The sequence below is a fragment of the Urocitellus parryii genome, chromosome 7 (genome assembly GCF_045843805.1).
Source record: "Urocitellus parryii isolate mUroPar1 chromosome 7, mUroPar1.hap1, whole genome shotgun sequence".
In the NCBI taxonomy this organism is placed as follows: domain Eukaryota; kingdom Metazoa; phylum Chordata; class Mammalia; order Rodentia; family Sciuridae; genus Urocitellus; species Urocitellus parryii.
Window position 1 is genome coordinate 81,278,211 of NC_135537.1, and position 27,686 is coordinate 81,305,896.

Consider the following 27,686-nt stretch of genomic DNA (forward strand, 5'->3'; position numbering starts at 1 on the left):
TCATGCTTTTAAATAAAGAAACTAAGGCACAGATGAACTGTCCATAAAGGACTTCAGCCCTGGCAGAATTGGGATGGGAACCAACTACTCCTGACTAGAACAGCATCTGCACAGCATACTCTGATGCTGTATAATATTTTTAAATTCACCTCTGGTTTCCTGAGTTACCAGGCAGAATTTAGGGTTGCTAGGTAAGCCCTATACATATTTTTAGCTTTTTTTCACATTTTTATTTATTTAACACTTTGTATAATTATATTATAGGATACAAGAAGTATAATAACAAACAAAGCATTGAGACAGAAAAGTGTATTAAACCTGGTGCACAACCTTGTACCGTGAAAGCCATAGCTTGACCCTGGAGGGAGGTATTTAGTGTTGGGTACATGTGTGAGGAGCACAAAAGGGGACAGTGCAAGCTAAGACTAAGTTAGTTGGAATGGGAGCAAGATAAAATGCTACACCAAAGAGTTCAAAGGTGAGAAACATTTATTTAAGGACACGAGGCAATCAATGGAAAAATTTAAAGTCAGGGAGTAATATTACCAGATGTGCCTCTGGGAATGATGACCCTGATATGTTACAAGTAAGGAGAGGTTAGTGGTAGTGAGACCAGATGGAGACTGACACAACAATCCAAGCATGAGGGAATGGGGGCCTGAACAGAGGTAGCAGCAGATGGGATAAACGAAGTTATCTGACTTCAGAAACAATTCTGAGAATAATCATCAGGATCTAGAGGCCATCTGGACTAAAAAAATGCAAGAGAAAACCCAATCAGAGATTACTGGATTAATAGGCCAGAAAAGCCAGAGTGGGGATACTCAGTTGCAGAAATAGGGCTCTGATGGAGACTTGTCAAGACAGAAGAGAGGTCTGGAAGAAGGGCAAGGATTATTTCCCAGGAAGGACACATTGAACAAGAAGTGAAGAAGCCCAGGGAAGAAGCTTTAAGAACCCATTGTTGAAGTAGCACAAAAAGGAGAAGTGAATAAAGACCGGAAAAGTAAAATAAATACAGGAGGTGGCCCACCAAGGAACACTGTTGTTGTCCTTCAAGTGAAGGTAGAAGGATGAATGGCCATGGGAGTGCTGCAAGGAGACAGCAACCACAAAAGGTGGCAATTTCCACAGGCACACTGGTGGAATGAAAGCCATCTCACACTGGAATGGAAGAGGAGAAAATGTGAGCTATGGGGTGCTCTTTCAAATCTCTAACAATTCAAAAACATAGTTTGCAATACTTTTCAACTTTACAGAACATTTTACTAACTCAAGAATGTTTATTCCATCTGCCAGCTAAAAAGTTTCCTACATTTTAAGAGAAAATTAAATTTACCACCACTTTATTCAGAAAAATAAGCAGTTTATGATAAGCAGTAATCCTTTCTCAAATCACCTTCTTTCTGGATTATTTCAACTACACAGGCTGGGCCACCTGGGCTGTCAACTCCTTCCCCTTTGGCAATATTCCCTAAAAGATGAGGAGAAATCAAGTATGGGCTTCTCCATTCAAATAGGCCTCTCTAGGCAATAGGACCCCAAATGGAAACATACATCCATTTGGAAAGTTTGGCAAACTAGATCGATGAAAAGGTTAAGATGATGTCCACAAAATTTCAGAGCATGGAGGGATGACAATGTGATACCAAACTAGGCTGGTGGGTAAAAAAGTGACAAATTGTTGAGCAAGCACCCCCCGCCCCCCCCCCCAAAAAAAAAACACACCAAAAAAACCTTCCTTGGCAATATTACTACTTTTCTGAATAAAAATTTTTTAAAATGGCTTTTAATATTTAAATTTTCAGCATTAATGAGGTCCCAATTTAACTCTTTGAATTATTATTTATCAAGCCATACGGAATTAACATTTTACCTATTATGTAAAACATTCAGAATAAGCTAACTTTGCAGTCTTATTTTTGGACAGAGAGTAAATAAAGATTCTCTTAAACTTCAGGCCTACTACAAAAATTTTTAAAAAACTTTTCACAGAATAAGAACTGGAGAAAGCACAAGTTAAATAAATCCATAGAGATTCTAAAAGAATCATTTAATTCCACAATATCACAAAATGTCACTTCATAGATTTTATTTCCAGGAATGAAGGTAAAAATGGATATGGCAGAAACTGCCATGTGGCAGACAGCTAATGTGACACACATATTGTCTAGAGGTGAGTTTGCTGCTAAGTATTCCTTCCTCTTTGTTAGATCCTTTCACTTAAAAAATATGAAATCATGACATTATGAAAGTCAAATATGAACTTATTCTACTAGTTCACACTTAAATGTTATCTATGGAAATTAGAGTTATAGCTCTAACACTGGACAAACTAATATTATTGTTTGTTTCTTGACTGAAATTGTTCTACCAAGAGTACTCATGTGAATTATTCTGACCCATGACTATAAAAAACCAAATTAAATACCACTGCTGCACTGAAATGTGGATAAGGAAATAAAAGAAGGGAAAAAAAAAAAAACTCGAAAACTGTAATTGGCTTTCTGGTTTTACTGGCCCAAGGGAAGCTGGAGATAATCCAAAGTCAGCTCCCATGACCCTAGAGGAAAGAGGAAGTAAGAAAAGGAACTGAAGCAAAACTTCTCTGGCCAAATCTGAGCTGACCCACACTGAGGTCACAAGCAGAATCTCTTATTTAATTAAAACAAAGGGTAGTAGATAACAAGGTAGGAAGGAAAGTTAAGAAAAAGTTTAAATGACTGAAGACTGTGAACTACAAAACTAATAACCCTTCGTCAAGCCATGTCATTTTCACTTAAGTCTAAATAAACATAAATTATTTTTTTAAACTTGTCATATGTTAAAAAATCCCCAATGATTTGAAAAGTATAAAATATTCCCAAAGATTAGCCAAATTAAATGATGGCTCACTACACATTTCTCTTTCCTAGGATTAAATGTACAATGTTAGGAGACTAGAATAAATCATAATAAGTTTGTCTTGGGGCAGAGAAAACACTGCATCAAGGAAATTAAATTGTTTAGACACACACCCATTTACACAGAATCCTTTTTCTTCCTGCTCATGCTGCTATTCTGTGTACAAATGCTAACCCTGACATTCCTTCTTCCTCAAGTGGTGAGTCTGGACAAAAAGCCCATTTCAGGGGCAGCCCAGGCTGAGAAGGGCCACTAGTAGTAGTAGTAACAGGCATCGCCATATCTCTGGTAGCATGTTCCCAAGAAGACCCAGGTCAGAACTACCCCAGATGCACTCTGCCTTTTCCTCTGGAGCACAAAAAGGTCACTCAGCAACAAAAAAGGATCTGCAACGCTGAAGGACAATTATATTCATTTGGGGAAAAACAAAAAACAAAAAACACCTAATTGGAAAAAGCATTTTTGTTGAATTTTTTACTTTCTCAAACAAAGATGTAATTTTTTAGTTCTTCATAAGTAAAAGTCAGGGTAGTAATATCTATCATTTCACATTTATCTCCTTCCTTTAAATGTGAAAGCAACATATAATTTTGATACAATTCTTCTTTTCTAAAGGGAAAATTTAAAAAGAACTCTTTCCAATGATAACTTTTGTCAATTTATTTTATGATATTTACCAGTACTTCCAAACTATTATACAATTTGAAGAAGGTTTAAAATCCAGGAAGAGCTATGTGTTATCCTGAGCAAGTATTTTATCATAATCATTAGAATAATAACAGTGTGTGATTTCTTTCAATCTCTCATGAAATTGTATGAAGTATTCTTTAAGAAACGACTCATTAGTCATTCTCCTTTTTGAGTCTTAAAAAATAGTGCTTTGTTTCTTTTAGCTTTGCTTTACTTATGATTTTTCCAAAATATTCAATAAAGAGAATTTCATAGATGTTATTAAAACATTTAAGTATAACACACTTTTGTTTCCCTCTAAAAAAATTAAGCTTTAACATTTTAAGGAAGAAATGAAAACCAGTGTTATGACGCAGATAGTTGTCAATGATAAATACATACTTGGTGCTTAATAAATGTCTGAATGAACGAGATTAAATAGGAAGCTGAAAAAAATAAAAACACACATGACAAAATAGTGTAGCCACTTGCCATGAAAAAGTAAAAAGACATGAGATACAAATTTACTGTAGTTCTCTATTAAATTCAAAATGCTAAATAGAAAACTCTTTCTTCTACAGTACTAGTGTTCAAAACCAGGGCCTCATACATGCTGGATAAGCATTCTATCACTGAGCTACACTTAAATTGGCCTCATAGGAGCTTCACATGCTTCAGCCTCCTGAGTACTGGGGATACAGGCTTATGACATTTTGCCCTATGAATTTGGGGACTTGGCACCTCAACTAAGTGAGTTGGATGAACTGTCATCATCTAGATGGACAGACACACCATGGGTTAGTTGGGTAGTGGTATAAGCCAAAACCAAATTTCCCTGATAGCAACATCAAGATATTGTTGTGCAGTGGTAAAAAAGAGGCACTGATACTTTCATAGTATTCTGTGGCCTATACTTCATAATGTTTCAGCTGAACATAACTCAGCAGCAAAAAAGTTAAAAACATAATCCTAACACAAAAGCTATTATTTTTAACACTGATACAGATGGCTAAATTCATTCTTTATTTCTTATAATAGTGATTTAAATTCAGTATGGCCCATTTATTATTTTGAAAACACATGAACATCTCTCCCCAACCCTATACAGAAAATTTATAGCACTTCTTCCTTCAGACTTGCAGACCAATCTTGATGTTATTTCATCAGCAAGTTGAGGAAGAAGAAAATTCAGAAAGAATTCTGGCTTTGGGTGATAGTAAAAATGACTGAAATTCACTGATTTTTGTTATTGTTGTTGTTGTTTTCAGTTCTTTCCCCACAATTGTTTTTCTTTACTTTAGAGGCAATTTTTAGGAACAAAAATCTAATAATGGAAAATAATGTAGCTGAAGCCCACCAACTTCTTTGGTGTGACATTTTCTTTCCCAGAAGGTTTTTTTTTTTTTTTAAATTGAAGAACATCTGTAACTATGTTTAGCTTAAAAAACTTCGTTATTAAACATATTGTGAAAATATTTGTCACACTGTTACTCAACAGGGAGAGTAGGGGCACAATAGCTGCTGTACTCCCATCTGTGAAATTGGTCACACCGTGAGCTCACACTCTCTGTGCCTGCCACCATCTAGCCACTAAATCTGGTGCCTGTATAATGTGGCTCCACTGCCACTAACTTGCTAGGCATACCAGAGTTGTGCCCAGTCATTCTCCCATCTCATGCTATCTTCACCTCTATAATAAGGAGACTTGTTGTGAGAATTGAATGAATTAATAAAAGATGCAAAATGCTTTGAATATAACAATAAATAATGGCCATAGTCATCCCAGTAAATAGTAAAGCAGTATTAGAAAATAATTTCTCCTCAAAAGAGAAGAAAAATAAATAAATAAAATAGTTCTTAAAGAGAAATCTGGAAAATATTTTCCTCTCACCTCTGTAATAATCCATTCTCTACTTCACAGTCACATTTTAAAGTACAATTTTCTAAGGTTTTACTTGGAAATAAAACCCTGCCAAGGCCTCCAAGCCCTTTGATATCTAGTTTCTGCCACTCACATGTTCCTCCCCTGAGTGTCATCTAACATATCCATTGCATGGCCTTCCCTGGTACAGCACATATGTTTCTTACTGGTCTTTATAAACAGTCAGGCTCAATGTTTTCTCTTTCTTTACAAAGAATGTGAAGGAAATGAGCACCACAATAAAAGTTTATTCCAAGGAACCTTAAGATGTATGTCTAGAAGGCATCAACAAGGGAAAACATTACTGGTTATTCAAAGGTATAAGTAGGAGTTATATCCTAGTAGTCAGCTATCCATGATGGAAGAAAAGAAAAATGGACAAGCACATTAACAAAGACATAAAAAAATTTTAAGCCTTGGGAGGCTGAAGCAGGAAGATCACAAGTTCAAAGCCAGCCTCAGCAAAAGCGAGGTGCTAAGCAACTCAGCAAGACCCTGTCTCTAAAATACAAAATAGGGCTCAGTGGTTGAGTGACCCTGACTACCCACTCCCTCATATTTTAAGCCCAGAAAGACATGTTAGACTAAGTATGTGATATTGTTAATATGCAATTTTCTTCACAAAACTAAATATGCCATTCCATAATAACACCTGGCAACTACATTTCACCATTTAACCTAGAAAAATAAAAACCTGTATTCACTCAAAAACCCATATATGAACATTTATAGTATATTTGTAATAGCCTAGACTTGGAAACAATCCAGATGTACTTCAGCCAAAGAACAGTTTAATGAAATGTGGTACATCCGTATCATGGATTTCTTAAAACTGGTTGTGATGGATGTGAATCTACAATTATTTCAAGAAGTTTTTAAAAGGCAGAAAAGTGCCTTGGAGGGATTCACTCCATTTCATCAACACGTAGGCAAAAGATACTTCTCAACTATGGAGTAATTAAATCATACTCCCCAAATGAAAGAAACATGAAAAGGAAGGTTTCTAAGCTAGATAATCAGGGTCCATAGAATGATTTTATAAACCATGATTCCTCATCCCTGAAGATGATGCATAAGACTTCTTAGTTTGATATCTAGGACAAACAATATAACATGGTTCATATAATTACTACTAGATTTCTCAGTAAACCCAGCAGAAGGAAAAACCAATCTGGGTTTATCATTAAGTTTATTCCAGTTTGAAGATGGAATATGTCTATAATTCCAGCTACTCAGGAGGATGAGGCAGGAATATCACAAGTTTGAGTTCAGCCTGGACAACTTCAAGAGACTCTGTCTCAGGAAACAAATAAACAAAACAAACAAAAAAAATAAAATAAAAAGGGATGGGGAATGTAGCTCAGTGGTAGAGAACCCCTGGGTTAAAACCCCAATATTGAAGGAGGGTGGGAACGATGCCTGATATATTCACTTACTCAAATTTAACCTAAAATGAAGAATCTACTTCAATATATGAGATGGAATTTCAGACTATAGGGCCTGGAAACACAAAGGAATAAATCCAAGCTTCAAGGGGGGGGAAGAAGAGATCCAATTTTGGTTTCTGCTGAATATCAGCTCTGGTAATAAACTAAGGGGCCTTAGGAAAATCAAGGCCATAGTCACTAGTGTTCCCACCTCAGCCTCTTGATTTGTTGGGATCACAGGTGTTCCATTATACCCAGCTTGATTTTTCCTTATTTTGGGTTTACTGAGAAATTCAGGAATCTGTAGCAATTTTATGAACTACATGTTTTTGTTTGTTCTAGATATTAAGTATAGCATATCAAACTAAATCTCCTAATTTATCACCTTCAGGGATAAGAAATGGTCATTTTTACCCCTGACTGATTCTGATTTTGTATTAGGTCCCTACATATTTCATATGCTGTTTCAAATGTATTGTTATTATAAGCCTACACAAAAAGAAGGCCTAACCATTACATTAATTTTTGGTAGGGAAACTGAGCCATATAGATTAATAAATGTCTGAGTATTTTCTGTTGTTATAACAGAATTTCACAAACTTGATAACTTACAAAGAAAAGTTTATTGGGCTTGTTCTCGGGATGCTGAAAAGTGTGATGGTATGGTATCAGTGTCTGGTAAAGGCATTTGGGTTGTGTCATAAAATAGCAGAAGGCATCCGCTAGTGAGACAGAGAGAGAGAGCACACAAAAGAGAAAGAAGGAGCAGCAGATTTGCTTTCCTAATAATCACCGTCATGATGACTAACCCACTCCTGCCATAATGACATGAATCCATTCAAGAGGGCAGAGCCCTCTTATTAGGTCCCCTTCCCAACGCCACTGTATTTGGAATTAAGTTTTAACACATGAATTTAGAGGACATGCTCAAACTACCAAAATAAATTTATAACTGAATTCTAGTTGTTTACTAAACCTTAGTTCTTCATATTGGGAGAACAGGGAGTAACTTGAATTAATAAGTTGTTTTCTAACCGAGTTGGTACACATAAATAGAAATGCAAAAACAAGATGTCTTATATTGAAAGAAGAAATTCTTCTGTCAAGTCACAAAATAATCAAAGCACCAAAATACAAAATGCTCATCCCAATATATATTTGTAATGTTATATAAAAAGCAAAGAAAAAAGATAAAATTTATTAAAAGACACAAAGGAGAGGATCTAAAGGAACTGCAAAACAAGAAATCAATCTAAGAGAAGGAAATAAAAAATAAAATCCACATTCCAAAATGCTTAGACTTCTACAAGAAAAATCTTTTAGGACAGTCACTCTCATATATCAAATTAATAGATGAATTTATGGCTCTTATTATTTTGTTTTATTTTTATCTTTTATTTATGATATAATATCTTCTATCCCCAAATTTAAGAGGGAAAATAATAAATGAGCTATTTGGTTTTCACGAGATAAAACAAAGATGCTTTTGTTCTTCCTTTCCTCTGGAAAGTCTATTACACACATCTGACTTTTTTTCTTCTTCTATTCAGACTCCCAAAGATGCTCTTCAGCTACATGCTTAAGAGTTTGGTCAATGCACTGTAATAAAAAGCCAGCATGACAATGCATATTAAAATCAATAATTGAGAAGACAACCTGTCATCTACTTATCAAAATCATAAGTTTTTAGGACACCGGTATAGAGCTATAATTTACAATTTCTGCAACCTTCAAACATCTTCTGTGCTCCTCCATTTAAGAATATTTTAAGAGTGTGACACAGAAGTACATTTGGAAAGACTCTTTTTTTCCAGAAAAAAAAATCATTTGTACTAATATTTCTGCTGATTCCTTAATCAGTTTTCTTCTTAACCCTATCTTTCTCCAGCCCAAACAGATCAAGATCTTTAGTGAATAGGACATGGAATTGAGAGAGTTCAAATCAGGGCTTACTCATCATTCAACCTACAATAATCTTCATCTGGAAAATAAGAAAAAGCAAACTTTGTCTTACAGGATTATTTTGCATACTGAATTACTTAATGTATGCAATAAGTCCTGAACAAAGTATCTGTAGATGGCAAACATCTAAAAGTATACAACAGTGAAGGTAATATTGAAAGACAAAAGGGGACAGAGAGAAGCTTTCTTCTCCCAACAATTTCTTAGAAATTTATGGTGCAGTTTAAGTTTGCCGAAGTTTTGCTTTGATCTTAAATATATTTACAACATATCAAGTCTATAAAGTCAAAATAATTCAGAATAGAAATACTATACAAAATCAAATTTGAACTCTCTGGTTATTCCTCAATGGCAATATCAAGAAGAAATTGGTAGAGGAGTGAAACATTAATTTCCATTCAGCAAAGTGTGGCAGCATTGAAAGTGCCTGGTTCCAAGGACCAGGAGGCCAGTTCTTGTAAGACCTTTTCCTTCAAGGGGCTTAATAATCAAGCAAGTGTTTTACCTCTTATAGATCACCTAAAAGGCATGATAGGCAACATGATCTCTTTTTTTTTTATCTTGTTTAATTCACAACCACTTTATTAGCCCTATTTTATAGACAAAGAAACAGATTACTTCCAGATCTTTAAGGGCACACTGCATTCCATTTTTTCATGAGGGGAAATGAATAAGGGCACTTCATCAACACTCTTGTAGTATTTAAATATAACTTTCGGTATCCCTGCCGAGTAAGTCTGCTTACTAGAAGACTTACAATCTTACAAAGTCCAAGAGACTTGTGGACCAACTTGCTGTGCTACTCCTGTCCCATTATTCCCAGCCCTCCTCTCTAACCTATACCTCTCCTAGACCAACCCCTCAATACAAGTCTGTTCTGTACAACTTAGATTTGAAAGTGGCCTCCTTGAAAAACTGGAAATCCATATGCAACGAAATGAAACTGAATTCCCTCCTCTCACCATGCACAAAAGTTAACACAAAATGGATCAAGGAGCTTGATATCAAATCAGAGACTCTGCATCTGATAGAAGAAAAAGTTGGCTCCGATCTACATATTGTGGGGTCGGGTTCCAAATTCCTTAATAGGGCACCCATAGCACAAGAGTTAATAACAAGAATCAACAAATGGGACTTACTCAAACTAAAAAGTTTTTTCCCAGCAAGAGAAATAATAAGAGAGGTAAATAGGGAGCCTACATCATGGGAACAAATTTTTACTCCTCACACTTCAGATAGAGCCCTAATATCCAGAGTATACAAAGAACTCAAAAGATTAGACAATAAGTTAACAAATAACCCAATCAACAAATGGGCCAAGGACCTGAACAGACACTTCACAGAGGAGGACATACAATCAATCAACAAGTACATGAAAAAATGCTCACCATCTCTAGCAGTCAGAGAAATGCAAATCAAAACCACCCTAAGATACCATCTTACTCCAGTAAGATTGGCAGCCATTCTGAAGTCAAATAACAACAAGTGCTGGCGAGGATGTGGGGATAAGGGTACACTTGTACATTGCTGGTGGGACTGCAAATTGGTGCGGCAATTTGGAAAGCAGTATGGAGATTCCTGGGAAAGTTGGGAATGGAACCACCATTTGACCCAGCTATTGCCCTTCTCGGACTATTCCCTGAAGACCTTAAAAGAGCGTACTACAGGGATACTGCCACATGGATGTTCATAGCAGCACAATTCACAATAGCTAGACTGTGGAACCAACCCAGATGCCCTTCAATAGATGAATGGATAAAAAAAATGTGGCATTTATACACTATGGAGTATTACGCAGCACTAAAAAAACGACAAAATCATGGAATTTGCAGGGAAATGGATGGCACTAGAGCAGATTATGCTAAGTGAAGCTAGCCAATCCCTAAAAAACAAATGCCAAATGTCTTCTTTGATATAATGAGAGCAACTAAGAACAGAGCAGGGAGGAAGAGCATGAGGAAAAGATTAACATTAAACAGGGAAGAGAGTTGGGAGGGAAAGGGAGAGAGAAGGGAAATTGCATGGAAATGGAAGGAGACCCTCATTGTTATACAAAATTACATATAAGAGGATTTGAGGGGAAAGGGGAAAAAAAAACAAGGGAGAGAATTGAATTACAGCAGATGGGGTAGAGAGAGAAGATGGGAGGGGAGGGGAGGGGAGGGGGGATAGTTGAGGATAGGAAAGGTAGCAGAATACAACAATTACTAATAGGGCATTATGTAAAAATGTGGATGTGTAACCGATGTGATTCTGCAATCTGCATTTGGGGTAAAAATGGGAGTTCATAACCCACTTGAATCTAATGTATGAAATATGATATGTCAAGAGCTGTGTAATATTTTGAACAACCAATAAAAAAATAATTAAAAGACATGACAGTAAGAGAAACCAAAATAATGACACATTCATGAACATAGGATACCATTTAAAAATTTGAGATGATATATATATTTGGTTAAAACATCAAAGAGTTAATTTCTGTTTATTTGAATTTTAACTGGAATCTACTATTTGTACTTGAATATAAGACCCATTATTATAACTCAACATGTGTATATAGTGTGTAATTATCAGACCAGGGTAATTTTCATCTCATTAAAATTATCATTTTTTGTTTGAAACCTGCAAAAAAAAAAAAAAGAAAGAAAAGAAAGTGGCCTCCTTAAAACACAATAGTGCAAATATTCATAGCCAGTAACAAAGATATACAAATTCACCATTCTTTTTTGTAATTACTTCTTAAAGATATGGAGGCAAAAGCAGAGCAGAAACATGATGGAGCAAATTTAAGAATTTAAGTAGTAAGGCAATTTTTCTGGTTCAAGGAGAATAAAAGAAATTTATAATGCAAAGGAGCCCAAACTAAATTCAAAATGATAAGTGATACAAAGAATAAATAAATGTTTTAGAGTTACAGGTGGGTAGAGAGTGGGGAAAAGTGATCATTCCAGTTCAAGGAATTTAAAAGGTTAAGTTAGCACACACCAATAGAGAATATGAAGGATCATTAAAGATTATTAATTGAGATACTACAGAATCACAAATAATTCCTGCTGATTCTTATTAAGTCTGAAAAGACAATAATCACGAGTCAAACATCTGGCTTGACTGTTACTGTATTCCACCTGTCCACAGTGATTAGCAGTAGTTCAAGGAAGGACTACTACTTAGCCAGACCAATGAAAATAATTTCAGGCATTTCTGGTAAAATATTGGAAAAGAAAGCATTATTTTTATTGAACTTAAAACTGGAGTCACCACATAGAGAATATTGCTAACCTTTTCAAAATGAATTATCACTGAAGCATGAAAACTTTACCTATGGCTTTCTTTTTTTTTTAAATTTTTTTTTAGTTGTAATTGGACACAGTACCTTTATTCCATTCATCCACTTTTATGTGGTGCTGAGGATCGAACCCAGGGCCCCGCACATGCTAGACGAGCCCTTTACCACTGAGCCACAATCCCAGCCCCTACCTATGGCTTTAAATTACAAGTACATTTAATTATTTTTTTTGTATATTAGGTCTTTATATTATTAAAACTTTCTGAATAATATGACTAGAAAATCTTTATATATGCCTGGGTTTCTGATTGATCAAATAAGTTGTAAAGATGATAATTTACTGTCACAATTCTTCAAAGAACAAAAAAAAATAGGACAAGAAAAAAAAGGCATAGTATAAAATAGACTGACACATGAATTCTATAAAAGAAGAAGTCTTACTGGGGCATAGGTATCAGGTCATTTTAATACATGCATACATATTTCATAGTATAGTACTATAATTCAAAAATGTAAAAGGGAGATGAAAATTGCTAAAAGAAGCTGGGAGATGATTTTAAAAGGAATAAATGAGGTAAGAATTAAAAGTAGTCTGCACAGATGTTTAATAGTTGATAACAAAATGATTGAGTGTTCTCTCTAGTAGAACATATTTCTGGGAATAAAGAGGTGAGATAAGATTCAACTCGAAGAAGAATGTTTCTCAAACCCTATCATGGGAACCTGAGAACCTGTTAAAGGGCATATTCCAAGGACTCCTCTGGAGAGAAAATAGTACCTTTGGAAAAGATGACCATGCCTACTCATTCCTTCCCCAACTCTTGTTTTTTAAAATTATCTTTAAAAGTTTTTTATTATTTATTTTTATTTGTTCTAATTAGGTATATATGATAGCAGAATGTGTTTCGATTCATTGTACACAAATGGAGCATAACTTTTCATTTCTCTGGTTATATATGATGTAGAGAAGTACTACATGTGCAGTCATACATGTTCCTAGGATGATAATGTTCATCTCATTCCAACATCTTTCTTGTTTCCATACTCCTTTCTCTTACCCTCCCTCCCCTTTGCCCAAAGTTCCTCCACACCCCCACACCCCATGTAGTAGTCAGCATCCACTACTTATTAGAGAGAACATTTAGCCTTTGATTTTTGGGGGATTGGATTATTTTGTTTAACATGATATTCTCCAATTTCATCCATCCATTTATCTGCAAATGCCATAATTTTATTTTCTTTTAACATTGAGTGATATTCTGTTGTGTATATATACCACGGTTTCTTTATCCGTTCATCTGTTGAAGGGCATCTAGGTTGTTTCCACAGTTTAGCTATTATGAGTTGAACTGCTATGAACATTGGTTTGGCTATGTCACTGTAGTATGCTGATTTTAAGTCCTTTGGGTATAGACCGAGGAGTGGGATAGCTGGATCAACTGGTGGTTCCAATGCGAGTTTTCTAAGGAATCTCCATAAAGTTTACCAGAGTGGTTGCACCAATCTGCAGTCCCACCAGCAATGTTATATACAGAGTATACATTTTTATCCACATCTTCGCTAACACTTATTATTACTTATATTCTTGATAATTGCCATTCTGACTGGAGTGAGATGAAATCTTAGTGTGGTTTTGATTTGCATTTCTCTAATTACTGGAGAAGTTGAACATTTTTCATATATTTGTTGATTGATTGTATATCTTCTTCTGAGAAGTGTCTGTTTAGTTCCTTATCCCATTTATTGCTGAGTAATTTCTATTTTTGGTGTTAAGTTTTTGAGTTCTTTATATATCCTGGAGATTAGTGCTCTCTGAGGTGCATGTAGAAAAGATGTTCTCCCACTCTGTGGGCACTCTCTTCATGTTACTGATTGTTTTCTTTGCTGAGAAGAAGCTTTTTAGTTTGAATCCATCCCATTTATTTATCCTCAATTTTATTTCTTGCACTTTAGGGGTCTGGTTAAGGAAGCAAGGAACTAATCCAACATGATGAAGATTTAGGCCTACTTTTTCTTCTTTAGGTTCAGGGTCTCTGGTCTAATTCCTAGGTCCTTGATCCACTCTGAGTTGATCTTTATGCATGGTGAGAGATAGGGGTTTAATTTCATTTTGCTGCATATGGATTTCCAGTTTTCCATATACCATTTGTTGAAGAGGTTATCTTTTCTCCAATGCATGTTTTCAATGCCTTTGTCTAGTAAGAGACACCTGCATTTAAGTGGGTTTCTCTCTGTGTCTTCTGTTCAGCGGTTTCCACCTTATATCAGATAAAGTGGACTTCAAACCAAAGATACTCAGGAGGGATAAAGAAGGACATTTCATATTGCTTAAGTGAATCATATATCAACAAGACGTAACAATCGTAAATATTTATGCCCCAAACAATAGAGCATGTATTTACATCAAACAAACCCTTCTCAATTTCAAGAATCAAATAGACCACAACACAATAATACTGGTGACTTTAACACACCTCTCTCATCAGTGGAAAGATCTTCCAAACAAAAACTAAACAAAGCAATCATAGACGTCAATAATACAATCAGTAACTTAGACTTAACAGACATATATATATATATATAAAAATTTCATCCATCAACGAGAGAATATACTTTTTTTCCTGAGCAGCACATGAATCCCTCTCTAAAATGGACCCTATGTTATATCATAAAGTAACTCTTAGCAAATATATATAAAAAAAATAGAGATAGTACCCTGCATTCTATCGGACCATGATGGAATGAAATTAAAAATCAATGATAAAATAAAAAAACAGAAGCTACTCTAACACCTGGAGACTAAATAATATACTATTGAATGATACATGGATAGCAGAATACATCAGGGAGGAGATAAAAAAAAATTCTTTAGAGGTAAATGAGAATTCCGATACAACATACCAAAATTTCTGGGACACTATTAAGGGAGTGCTAAGAAATTTCATTGCATTGAGCATTAGAAGAATAAGAAGTCAACAAATAAATGACCTCATATTAAATCTCAAAGCCCCAGAAAAAGAATACAAAATCAATACCAAAAGTAGTAGAAGACAGGAAATAATTAAAATCAAGGCTAAAATCAATGAAATAGAAACAGTTGAAAAAATTGACAAAACAAAAAGCTGGTTCTTTGAAAAAATAAAAATTCATAAACCCATAGCCATCCTAAGGAAAAGAAGGAGAGAGAAAATTCAAATTACTAAAATTCATGATGAAAAAGGAAATGTCACGACAGATACCATTGAAATACAGAGGATAATTAGAAACTACTTTGAAAATTTATACCCCAATAAAATTGAAAATATCAAAGATACCAACAAATTTCTAGAGAAATATGAGTTGCCCAAACTTACTTGGGAGGACATACACAATTTAATCAAATTTATTTTGAGCAGTGAAATAGAAGACACCACCAAAAGCCTACCAACAGGACTGGGATTATGGCTTAGAGGTAGACTGCTTGCCTAGCATTCATGAGGCACTTAGCTTGATTCTCACCATCACATGAAAATAAAATAAAAAGATATTGTGTCCACCTATAACAAAAACAAAACAAATTATATATCTCATACCCAGGACCAGATGGACTCTCAGCTGAGTTCTATAAGACCTACAAAAAGAATTTTAATACCAGTATTCCTCAAATTGTTCCAGGAAATAAAAAAGGAAGAAACACTTCCAAATTCATTCTATGAGGCTAGTGTCATCCTGATACCTAAGCCAGACAAAGACACATCAAGGAAAGAAAACTTCAGACCAATATCCCTGATGATCATAGATGCAAAAATTATCAATAAAATTCTGGCACACTGCATACAAAAATACATTTAAAAAATAGCACACCATGATCAAGTGGAGCTCATCCCAAGGATGCAAGGTTGGTTCAACATACAGAAATCAATAAATATAATTTATCACATCAATAGACTTAAAGCTAAAAATCATATGATCATCTCAATAGATGTAGAAAAAGCATTTGATAAGATACAATACCCTTTCATGTTCAGAACACTTGAAAAACTAGAGATAACAGGAACATATCTCAACATTGTAAAAGCTATCTATGCTAAGCCACAGGCCAACATTATTCTAAATGGAGAAAAATTGGAGACATTCCTTTTAAGAATTGGAACAAGACAGGGATGCCCTCTCTGAGCACTCCTATTCAACACAGTCCTTGAAACTCCAGCCAGAGCAATTAGACAGACGAAAGAAATTAAAGGGATATGAACAGGAAAAGAACTCAAACTATTGCTATTTGCCGACATGATTCTATACTTAGAGGATCCAAAAAACTCCACCAGAAAGTTTCTAGAATGAATGAATGAATTCAGAAAAGTAGCAGGATATAAATCAGTACCCATAAATATCAAACACATTTCTATATATCAATGATGAACCCTCAAAAGAGAAATTAAGATAACTACTTCATTCACAAAAGCCTCAAAACAACAAACTTGGGAATCAATCTAACAGAAGAGGTGAAAGACCTATATAATGAAAACTACAGAACACTAAAGAAAAACATTGAAGAAGATCTTCCATGTTCTTGGATAGGAAGAATTAATATTGTCAAAATGGCCATACTACCCAAAGCGTTATACATGTTTAATGCAATTCCAATTAAAATTAAAATCAGGACAGCACTCCTTATAGAAAGAAAAAGCAATCATGAAATTAATTTGGAAAAATAAGAGACCCAGGATAGCCAAAACAATCCTCAGCAAGAAGAGTGAACCAGGAGGCATCATAATATCAGACCTTTAACTATACTACAAGAGCTATAGTAACAAAAATGACATGGTATTGGCACCAAAATAGACATGTAGTGTAGACCTTCCCAAACTCTTGATGGGAATATCACACAGGAAAAGAGCATTGTTTCAGAGGAGGGGGGAGCTTTTTCCAGATGTGTGGGATAGTCTCATCATTCAACACTCCATTATGAAAAAAGAGATATTTTTTGTTTTCTCTCTCCCTCTCCCTCCCTTCCTTTCTAGAAATATTAGAGATTAAACCAAGAGTGCTTCTACTACTGAACTATATCCCCAGCTCTTTAAAAATTTTTTATTTTGAGAAAATGCCTTGCTAAGTTGTCCAGGTTGGCCTGGAACATTTTGCAATGGTCTTGCCAGTCTCCAGAGTACTGAAATATATAGATATACACCACTGTGCCCAGTTGAAAGAGGAATTTTTGAGTCACTTGTCTATAGAGCTGACTTTCAGATTGCATGTTGCACTCACTAGAAGGGCCTCAAATTCAATTTTTTTTTTTTTTTTTGTATTGGAGATTGAATCGTGGACACTCTACCACTGAACTACATTCTTAGCACTTTTTATTTTTTATTTCAACAGGAGCTAAATTATGCAGGCTGGCCTTGAACTTCCACTCCTTCTGCCTCAGCCTATCAAGTTGCTAGGATTACAAGTGTATGCTACTGCAAATGGCTCTCTAGGCCATTCAAGAAACAAGGAGTTTTCCCTTTGGCCACATACATGTGAATCTACAGGATCTACAGGAAAGCTAACAGTGTAGACATCAAGGAAATGAGCATTATTGAAAAAGAAATGCCTCACAAATGTTATCAGCACAAAACTGGAAGAGCCTGAATGTTACTCAGCATGCATCTGCACTGTTGTAAGTAAACAAGGGCAAGATTCTTGCCAAGAGAATTAACCTGCTCATTAAGCATATTAAGCACTCTAAGAGCCAAAACATCTTCTGAAACTTGTGAAGAAAAATAATAAAAAAAGAAGGAAACCTGCTCTGCCTAGAGAACATACTTTGTGAAAACCAATGGAAAGGAGTCTGAGCTGTTGAAACTTATTCCCTACAAATTCATGGCAAAACAGTATAAATAAGACCTCTAAACTATAAAAAAAAAAACAACACAAAAATTTCCCTTAACTCCATAGAAATGTGATGTCTTCCCACCCAAAGAAACATTTAAAGCAAAAGTTGAGTCCTAAAAAATAGGAGATGGAATATATCAGATTGTATCACACATAAGTTAGTGTTGTTCATGATATGTTTCAGTTGTGTGTGAATGTCATGTGTATGTTGGGGATGATGTAAGATCTATGTCTTATTCCCTTTGGTGGTTACAAAAGTCTAAAAGTCATTGGCTTAGATTTAGCAAGAAAAGGTCTACTGTAGAACCGTCCAAGTCATCATAGGGCAAGTCTTAAATGACCTATGAGCAGTTCTGTGTACAGGAATTCTCTCTTGGAAAACTTTCTGAGACTTAACATGACACAAGGAAAAAAACAATCATAGCATTCAGAGTACAAGTCTTTCACATCCATTAAATTTATTTGTATTTTATTATTTTTGATGATATTATAAATGAGATTGTTTTCTTAATTTCCTTTTTGGATAATTTGATGTTAGTGTCCAGAAATGCAAGTGAGTTTTATAGGCTGATTTAAAAAACTGCGATTTTGCTCAATTTGTTTATTTCTTCTTATTTTGGTGTTGTCTTTAGAGTGTTTTTTGTTGTTGTTGTTGTTTTAGATATTTAGATTATATGATCTGCAAAAAGATAATCTTACTAATTCCTTTCCAATATAGGTGTGTTTTACTTTTTTTTCTTGATTACGTGCTCTGGCTACAGAAGCAGAAAGTAAAATGGTAGTGGAGGAAGCAGAAATGGAGAAATATTAGTCAAAATATGCCAAGTTTTAGTTACACAGGGTAAGCCTTAGAGGTCTATTGTACAGCTTACTGCCTATAGTTACTCATAATGTATTGTATTCTTAAATTTTTTGCTGAGAGGGTGGATCCTATGTTAAATATTCTTATCATAAGAATTATGATGCAATGATAAGACAACACAATGAAATTTCTGCAGATAATGGATAGATTTATGGCATAAAATGTGCTGACAGTTTCATGGGTGTGTGCTTGCCTCCAAATTCCAAGTTGTAAACATTATGCAAAACTTATAGCATGGCAATTTTTTTTTTAAACAATGTTAGAAGAAAATAAATTATTTTCTACACCAACTTAGTTGCAATGCAAGCCTTACCTGAAACTGTCTTTTGGTAAGAAACACAATCATGTCTCCACAAAGAAATGGCAGATCTCTCTCGGTTCTGCAATCCGGTTAGTCTTTCTGCTAGACCGCCTCTGTTTAATAAATTATAATGCATTAAGTTTAGTTTTTTAAAAAGGCTCAGAGTAATTAGAACATTTATATTTTATCCATACCTACTAAGGACAGACAAAATATGCAAAAATTTTAACAATTTTTTTTTTTGAGAGAGAGAGAGAGAGAGAGAGAGAATTTTTTAATATTTATTTTTTAGTTTTCGGTGGACACAACATCTTTATTTTATTTTTTTATGTGGTGCTGAAGATCGAACCCAGCACCCCGTGCATGCCAGGCAAGCGCGCTACTGCTTGAGCCATTTTCCCAGCCCCAACAAATTTTTTATATTATATTTTCTTCCTTGAGGATCTACCTTTCTTGGTCAGTTTTTATTTTTATGGAAGTTCCTTCTCTTGATTCTTAGAAATAAAAGCTAATATGTGATGTTCCTAGGATCATCACATTCTTAGATATATGACAGTTAAATATCAAGTTAACTCCCTTTCTATTCTTTCTTAGTTCATGTACTCATTCCATAAATAAATACTGCTTACTTGTAACCTGCTATATGATAGGTACCAGGGATACAAAAATAGCTACATATTATACCATGTGGTGGGGTATAATTCAATCAGTAAATGAGGACAAACAGATAAATGTAAAGTGAGTTCAGAGTTCCAGTCAAAAATAACCTTGCTAAACTGTTGATAGGTAGAACACCAATTAAAAGTATCTAGGTATGGGCTTAATACATACTATACATACATACATACATACATACATACATATATGTATGTGTGTATATATATATATATATTCTATTATTTGAAATCCAGAGACAACTGAATATCAATCACAGACACACAGCAGAAACACCAACAATACAGAAAAAGGAAAACATTCATGAATGGCAGGAAGACAATATGAAAGAATCAACATACAGAGACTTCACAAGAGCCCTTAGTTATCAATGGAAATTCAGATACATATGTTTACAAACATATAAAATCATAAATATCACAGAGGTTAGCTGCTACTAACACATTTATAACATCAATAAACTAGAAATCAAGATCAACTGTTAATCACCATAGCGGCCACATAATTTATCAATGTACTGTCTCACAGATTATATAGCTTTTCATTAATCAGTCCACTATACTATCTCATTTTTATTCAAATAATATCCTATTCAGGTAGAAAAAAATGGATATTAATATATACCTCACATGATAAAATCAGAACACAGAGAAGTTAAAGAATGCATCCTTTATTATATAACTAGTTTATATGAGGAACCAGCAATTAAATCCTAAAAGAAGTTAGCACCTGGTGCTTATTAAACATTTAAGAAATGACCATGATTGGTGATACTGCTTTTGTTGTGTCTTTAACATGCACTCTATTCTCTTTCTATTATTCAAAGATCTTATCTTAATACATTATATATATATATAATCTCTACCACCTACTCTTTTCCTATAGGCACCAGTTATTTCTGTGTTTGTGTCTATGTGTAATATATATATATATATATATATATATATATATATATATATATAAAACATAAAATTTTAAAAACACCCAAATCTTTCAAACTCAGAGAGATGCTGAGGAACTTCTATTTTCTATACTTTATATTTCACTTATTATACAGATTCTTCTTCACATCATTCTGTTTATATGAAGAAACTCATTTCATTAGGCAGCTGAATATACACCTAGGCACTCTTACTCCAGAATCCATGCTCTCAGTCTTGATAATATACCTACCATCTCTTAAGAAATACTATTTAAAATTAAATTCATAATAATATACTACTCAGCTTTTCATCAATGTGACCAAATACTCAACATGAACAACTTAGAGGAGGAAAAGTTTATTTTGGGCTCATGATTTCAGAGGTTCTGCCCATGGTTGGCCAAATCCATTGCTTTGGGCCTGAGATGAGGCCAAACACCATGGTGAAAAGGCAGCAGTGGAGAAAAACTGCTCACCTTATGGTGGCCAGGAAGGAGAGAGAGGGAGGAGCCAAGAGGATAAGATATAATCTCCAAGGGCATTCTTCCAGTGACCTAAATTCCTCCAACCATGTCCCATATGCCTATAGTTACCTTCTCGTTAGTACTTTCATATTAAAATGGACTGATTAGATCACAACTCTCACAAAATATCTAATCATTTCAGCTCCTGCATTAACACAGGAGCTTTTGGGAATATCTCATATCCAGACTGGAACATTCCACTCCTAGCCCCCAGAAAGTCCATGTCCATCTCACAAAGTAAAATGTACTTAGGTTATCTCTAAGAGTCTCCATAGTCTTAAGAGTTTGGCATTACTCAAAAGTACAAGGTCAAAGTCCCTTCTGAGACTCAAGGAAAACTCTTGGTTTTGAGCTCCTGTAAAAATTAAAAGCAAGTTTCATACATCCAATATATAATGGTACAGATTAAATATTCCTATTCCAAAAGGGAGGAATAGAGGCATAGAAAGAAGGGATGAGACCAGAACAAGACAAAACCTCAGCCAGGCAAAATTTCCTATATTTCTACTTCTGGCATTTGGGGCACATGGTGGTAAGATATGACTTCCAGAGGGCTTGGGCAGCCCTGTCCCGGTTGCAGCACTGATGGCTTCTCTCCACAGTCAACAGCTTTGTCCAGCAGACAGTCCACATTACTTGCATCTCTTAATTCTTGGAGTCTCCATTCCAACTTTGTCTTCACCTTCACAGCTTCACACATTGTCCTGTCAGGGTCAACTTGCAGGAACTCCAACCCTGTTACAACACTTTGCCTGGCCTCCCAGAGCTTCCTTTGAAATCTTGGTGAAAGCCTCCATGACCCCTTAACTCCAGTACCCTACATTCCTGAAGAATCAGCACAATGTGGATGACTCCAAGATATGCTACCAGCTGCAGCAGTAGGTGGGTCCCCTGGCACCATGGCTGCAGTGGCCTTAATGCCTGGGTGGCTGAGCACGGTAAAACAACATTTGTAGCTCCTGTGTATAAAAAGATTTCCAACTAGCCTCTTCTCAAAGGAATTTTTACTTTTATACCCTTGAACCTATGATGGATGTGGCCTTGCCAATTTCTGAGATTCTCAAGCCATCTTTACTACTGCCTCTATGCAATGTATTTAACTTCTCTTTAGTGGCCATAAGCTCTTCATCAACCACACATTCTTTGGTCCCAATTTTACATTCACTTTCTGGACAAACAGCAACTTTTTAAAATCCTTCTGTTATGCTTTCTGCTCCCAAGTGGATAGCAATATACATGCCACCACCTGAATGCTCTGTTAACTTGAAATTTCCTTTGTCCAATTTAGTCTATCACCTTTAATTCTGCCTCTCACAGTCTTAGGACATGAGTAAAATGTAGACAGACTGTCTGAAAGAATGTATCATAAATGGACTTTGGTCCAATTTCCAATAGAATTCCCATTTCCCCCTCTGAAACATGAGTACAGTCTTTACTGTCCATATTCCTACTGGCATTCTGGTCTTCTGAACTCACTCTAGAATCCTCATTAAACTCCCCTTATAACATTCTAAGTCCTTTCCAGTCTGCACTCCAAAAATTTCCAAATTCTTTCTGCAAACTAGTTCCAAAAGTTTCTATAACCACAAGGTTAGGTGAGTCACAGCAATGGACCAATTTCTGTGTTAGTTAGCTTTCCATTGCTGTGATCAAAATACCTGTCAAGAACAATTTAGAGGAGGAAAAGTTTATTTTGGCTCATGGTTTCAGAGATTTAGTCCATGGTGGACCAACTCCATTGGTCTGGACCCAAGTTGAGGCAGAATATCATGGTGGAAGGGTGGTGGTGGAGGAAAACTGTTTACCTCATGGCCAGTGAGAAACAGAGAGGGAGGAACCAAGGAAACAAGATACAATCCCCAATTCTTCAGTGACCTAACTCCTCCAGCTATGCTGAAGCTCCTGTGTGTAGTTACTACTCAGTTCTTGCTAGGATGAACTCAGGAGGCTAGGGCTCCCATAATCTAATCATTTCACCTCCTGCATTAACACAGAAGCTTTTGGGGGACACGTCATATCCAAACCATAACACAAGAAGAAAGCAAAACATTGTGTTCTTTACACAACTACCTAGATGATTTTTTCCCCAAATATTGGTTCTCAATGCTATGACTTTAGAGAAGTTAAAAAAAAAATAGAAAAAATAGTAGCATCCAATAAAGGTAAAGTGTAGAGTCCCATTAGAATAGGAATTATAGGGTGAAAACTAAAAGCAAGAATAAACTTGTATACAGAAGCTACATACAAGAGGGAAAAATCCGAGTTCTCGGATAAAATTTGTGTCTCCAGTTGAGTTTAGGCACAGGTAGAGGTGGGAGGCGACTGTGCCGATGCCTCACAAGTCACTTGCTCTCTGCTCTGAATTGCCAATAGAATTCCTGCATGAATTTTTGGTCTGACAGAGCTGGACTTAATAATGGAAAAAGCATGCCTCTAATGAACAATCCTATTTCAAGTAAGAAAGACCTGTACCCACACTAACAAGAAAAAAAAAAAAAAAGTCAAAATGAAAATTCACAAAGGCCCTGCTATCTAAATCCAAATTAACTTTTCAAAGTAGTTAGCCAGGCTATTCAAAGATAAAATCCCAAACTCTAACTAAATAAAAATACAATTAATCTATCAGCAAGTTAACCCTAATTATTTTTTCTGTAAAATTGATTGGTAACCTATCTGAGAAGATTGTTGACATCAATTCAACAATCCAAAATTTCTATAAAATCAATATGAAGAAATTAAGAATAAAGATTAAAATTTTTCAACTTATATCCAGTCAAAACATCCATTAAAATATTTTAATAAAGTATACAACTAGGCAAAGAAAAAACAATGAAAATAATATTTTTAATTTTTGCTTTCTGTCAGATATAATAAACACTGTGAAAAACAACTCAAAATAAAAGCTATGGTTTTAAACATCCCCTCAAAAAAACAAAGCAAACAAAGAAAACAACCTGATCATAAAGCTGGGGAGATATAGCTTTATTAACAACATATTTAAATATGTAGACAATTATGCATGGATTCTTATTAGTTATGCTTCAAATAGTATCATGTATCAAAAACCAAAAAGAGAGAGAGGTGAGGCTGGGGGGTTATGGGAAGAGCATGCTCCCCAAAAGAGATTGAGTATCATTTCCCATGGAGAAACACTCCAGCCTTGGAATACCAACAACCACCTCCCTTGAACCTCCCTAGCTACCTCTTAACAGGTTTAAAAAAATTATTTTAATCTCAGCTCTGTTCATGCTAAGGTAAGTAAAGTCTATTTCTTACACTTCTTTTGTCTTTAGTGGTAGTAATTTCTCAGACCTCTGTTCTTCTGTGACAAAAGTTGGTTGTTTTTTACTGGAAATATTTTCAAGATGACATCTGTATTCAAAACATTTTGATTAAAAAAAAAGCTACACTTCAACAAATCATACATTTCTTGCAGAAGTTTAAAAATCACTATTAGGTGAGAGGAAAGTTTTTATTAACTTCAGAAATTAATTATACAGGGTCTTCATTACAAAACAATCCATGTTACCTTTTTCCCTGTTTCAGAAGGAGTCAGCCAACTGCCATTCCTCCACCAAGAGTAGACAGTGATCACTGCCCTTTCTAATCAGAATTTCTAATTCTGAGACTCTGTGTCTAATAGAAGAAAAAAGTACGCCCTAATCTTCATCATGTAGGATTAGGCCCTAACTTCCTTAATAAGAGTCCTATAGCGCAGGAATTAAAACCAAGAATCAATAAATGGGATGGACTCAAACTAAAAAGTTTCTTCTCAGCAAAAGAAACATCTATAAGGTGAACAAAGAGCCTACATCCTGGGAGCAAATTTTTGCACCTCACACATCAGATAGAGCACTAATCTCTAGGGTATACAAAGAACTTAAAAAAATTAAGCACCAAAAAAACAAATAACCCAATCAACAAATGGAGGACCTGAACAGACACTTCTCAGAAGAGGATATAAAATCAATCAACAAATATATGAAAAAAATGTTCATTATCTTTAGTAATTAGAGAAATGCAAATCAAAACTACTCTAAGGTATCATCTCACTCCAGTCAGAATGGTAGCTACTATGAAGACAAACAACATTAAGTGTTGGCGAGGATGTGGGGGAAAAGGTACACTCCTACATTGCTGGTGGGACTGCAAATTGGTACAGCCAATATGGAAAGCAGTATGGAGATTCCTTGGAAATCTGGGAATGGAACCACCATTTGACCCAGCTATCCCTCTCCTCAGTCTATAGCCAAAAGACTTAAAAACAGCATACTATAGGAACACAGCACAATGTTTATAGCAACACAATTCACAATAGCTAAACTGTGGAACTAATCTAGATGCCCTTCAGTGGATAAATGGATAAAAAAAATGTGGCCTATATACACAAGGGAATATTACTCAGTAATAAAAGAGAATAAAATCATGGCATTTGCAGGTAAATGGATGACCTTGGAGAAGATAATGCTAAGTGAAGTTAGCCAATCCCCAAAAAACAAATGCTAAATGTTTTCTCTGAGATAATGAGGCTGACTCATAGTAGGGTAGGGAGGGAGAGTGTGGGAGGAATAGATGAATTCTAGATAGGGCAGAGGGGTGGGAGGGAAAGGGAAGGGACAGGGGATTAGCAAGGATGGTGGAATGTGATGGACATCCTTATCCAAAGTATATGTATGAAGACATGATTTGGTGTCAACACACTTTATCTACAACCGGAGATATGAAAAATTGTGGTATATATGGTAATAAGAATTGTAATGCATTCTGCTGTCATTTAATCTTTTAAAAAAAATCAATAATAATAAAAAAGAACAGTAAGTCTCATTAGAACAGTGTATCTTCCATGCCTGGGGATGACAGTCCTAATCACATCAAAGTACCTTGATTTTTAAATATGTAAATAGCAACTTTAAAAGGGAAAATGCAAAATACACTTCTTAAATTTTTCTTAGAAATCACTAGAAGAAAGTAACATTTGCATATTGCTGAAGCTACTTTAATCATCTCTATTCGCCTTTTTGTTTCCCTCAGTACACCCCAGTACTGAGTACAAACAGTGCTCTTTTGTCCTCACTTTTCTCATCAATGGGACTGACTGGAAAGTGCCTTGTTCTTCACTGCTGCTTCAAGATCTTCTTGAACCCTCCCTGGATTCTAGCCCACCCTACCTGCACTGCACTTGGGGTAGGCACCTTCTGTGCTGTCCCTACCAACCGCAAAGGCCTTTCCTGTCTGCTGGCCACCATTCCTGTTGATTTCAGTGCCCATGAGGCTTTGGTGACTCTACCTCCCTATTCCTTGAACTCCTATCCAAGACTATGTTCCTCACCAACCTCAGCATCCATCTTCCACAGTCTTTCTCTAAACTTCAGAGTTGCCGACAGTCTCTGTCCATTAACTCCATTCTAAGTTACCCATCACCCCATAGTAGCCTGACTCTAAAAGCACCTGACAAATCTCTCCCCATCCCCCATCTATTGGTCCTGCCCAGACTTCTACAACCCATCTTCACCCTGCATGTACTCAATCCTGCCTTATCTATTTTAGCTTTAATGAACCATTAATATAACTACTTTCTTGGAACTTCTGCCAACTCTATTGAAGGTAAAACTGGACACTACCCACACTCTGTCTGTTTACACTTGCAGTCCCAGGGTTGGATCCACACTGGCTGGTCTATCTCAAGCTCAATTCAAGGCAACTGCTCCCAGACAACCCTGGAGCATTTCCCCAGCCTATTTACTCCTATAATATGACTGTTATACATCTTTCTTCACTCTCTCTATAAGCTGATAAAAGAATTTCTTATTTCACTGAAATAGAAGTGAACAGAAAGAATTTGCTTCCAAGCCACATGTATGTATGTACCTTTTCCCCTACATCCTTGCCACCATTTATTATTACTTGTATTCTTAATGACTGTCATTCTAACAAGAGTGAGATGAAATTTGAATGAAGATTTTGATTTGCATTTCCCTGACTACAATGGATGTTGAACATTTTTTTCCATATATTTGTTGGTCATTTTTACTTCTTTTGAGGAGTGTGTGTTTAGTTATTTTGCCCATTAATTGGGTTATTTGCTTTTTTGGTGTTGACTTTTTTGAGTTCCTTTTATATTTGGGATATTAATCCCCTATCAGAGGAGTACCTGGCAAAGATTTTCTCCTATTCTGTAGGTTCTCTCTACACTCTTGCTCCCTTTGTTGTGCAGAAGCTTTTTAATTTGAGGGCATCCACTTATTGATTCTTGGTTCTATTTCTTGTGCTTTAGGGGTCTTGTCTTCTTTTGATGTGGAGAAGATAATATCCATGGATCCAACTGTGCTCTTCGTGACCATGTTAACATTCCACAGAAACTCCTTTTCCATAGAACT

General features: G+C 35.5%; 1 protein-coding gene across 2 annotated transcripts in view; it reads right to left on the bottom strand.

The window, feature by feature from the left end:
* Spidr (scaffold protein involved in DNA repair) overlaps positions 1–27,686 on the bottom strand; it is a 392,656-nt gene that overhangs the window by 225,937 nt on the left and 139,033 nt on the right. For both annotated transcript variants that reach the window (XM_026395186.2, XM_026395187.2), the window contains one exon: positions 19,201–19,301. In XM_026395186.2, the coding sequence (XP_026250971.1) occupies positions 19,201–19,301 (101 nt within the window). The remainder of the gene's footprint in view (positions 1–19,200; positions 19,302–27,686) is intronic.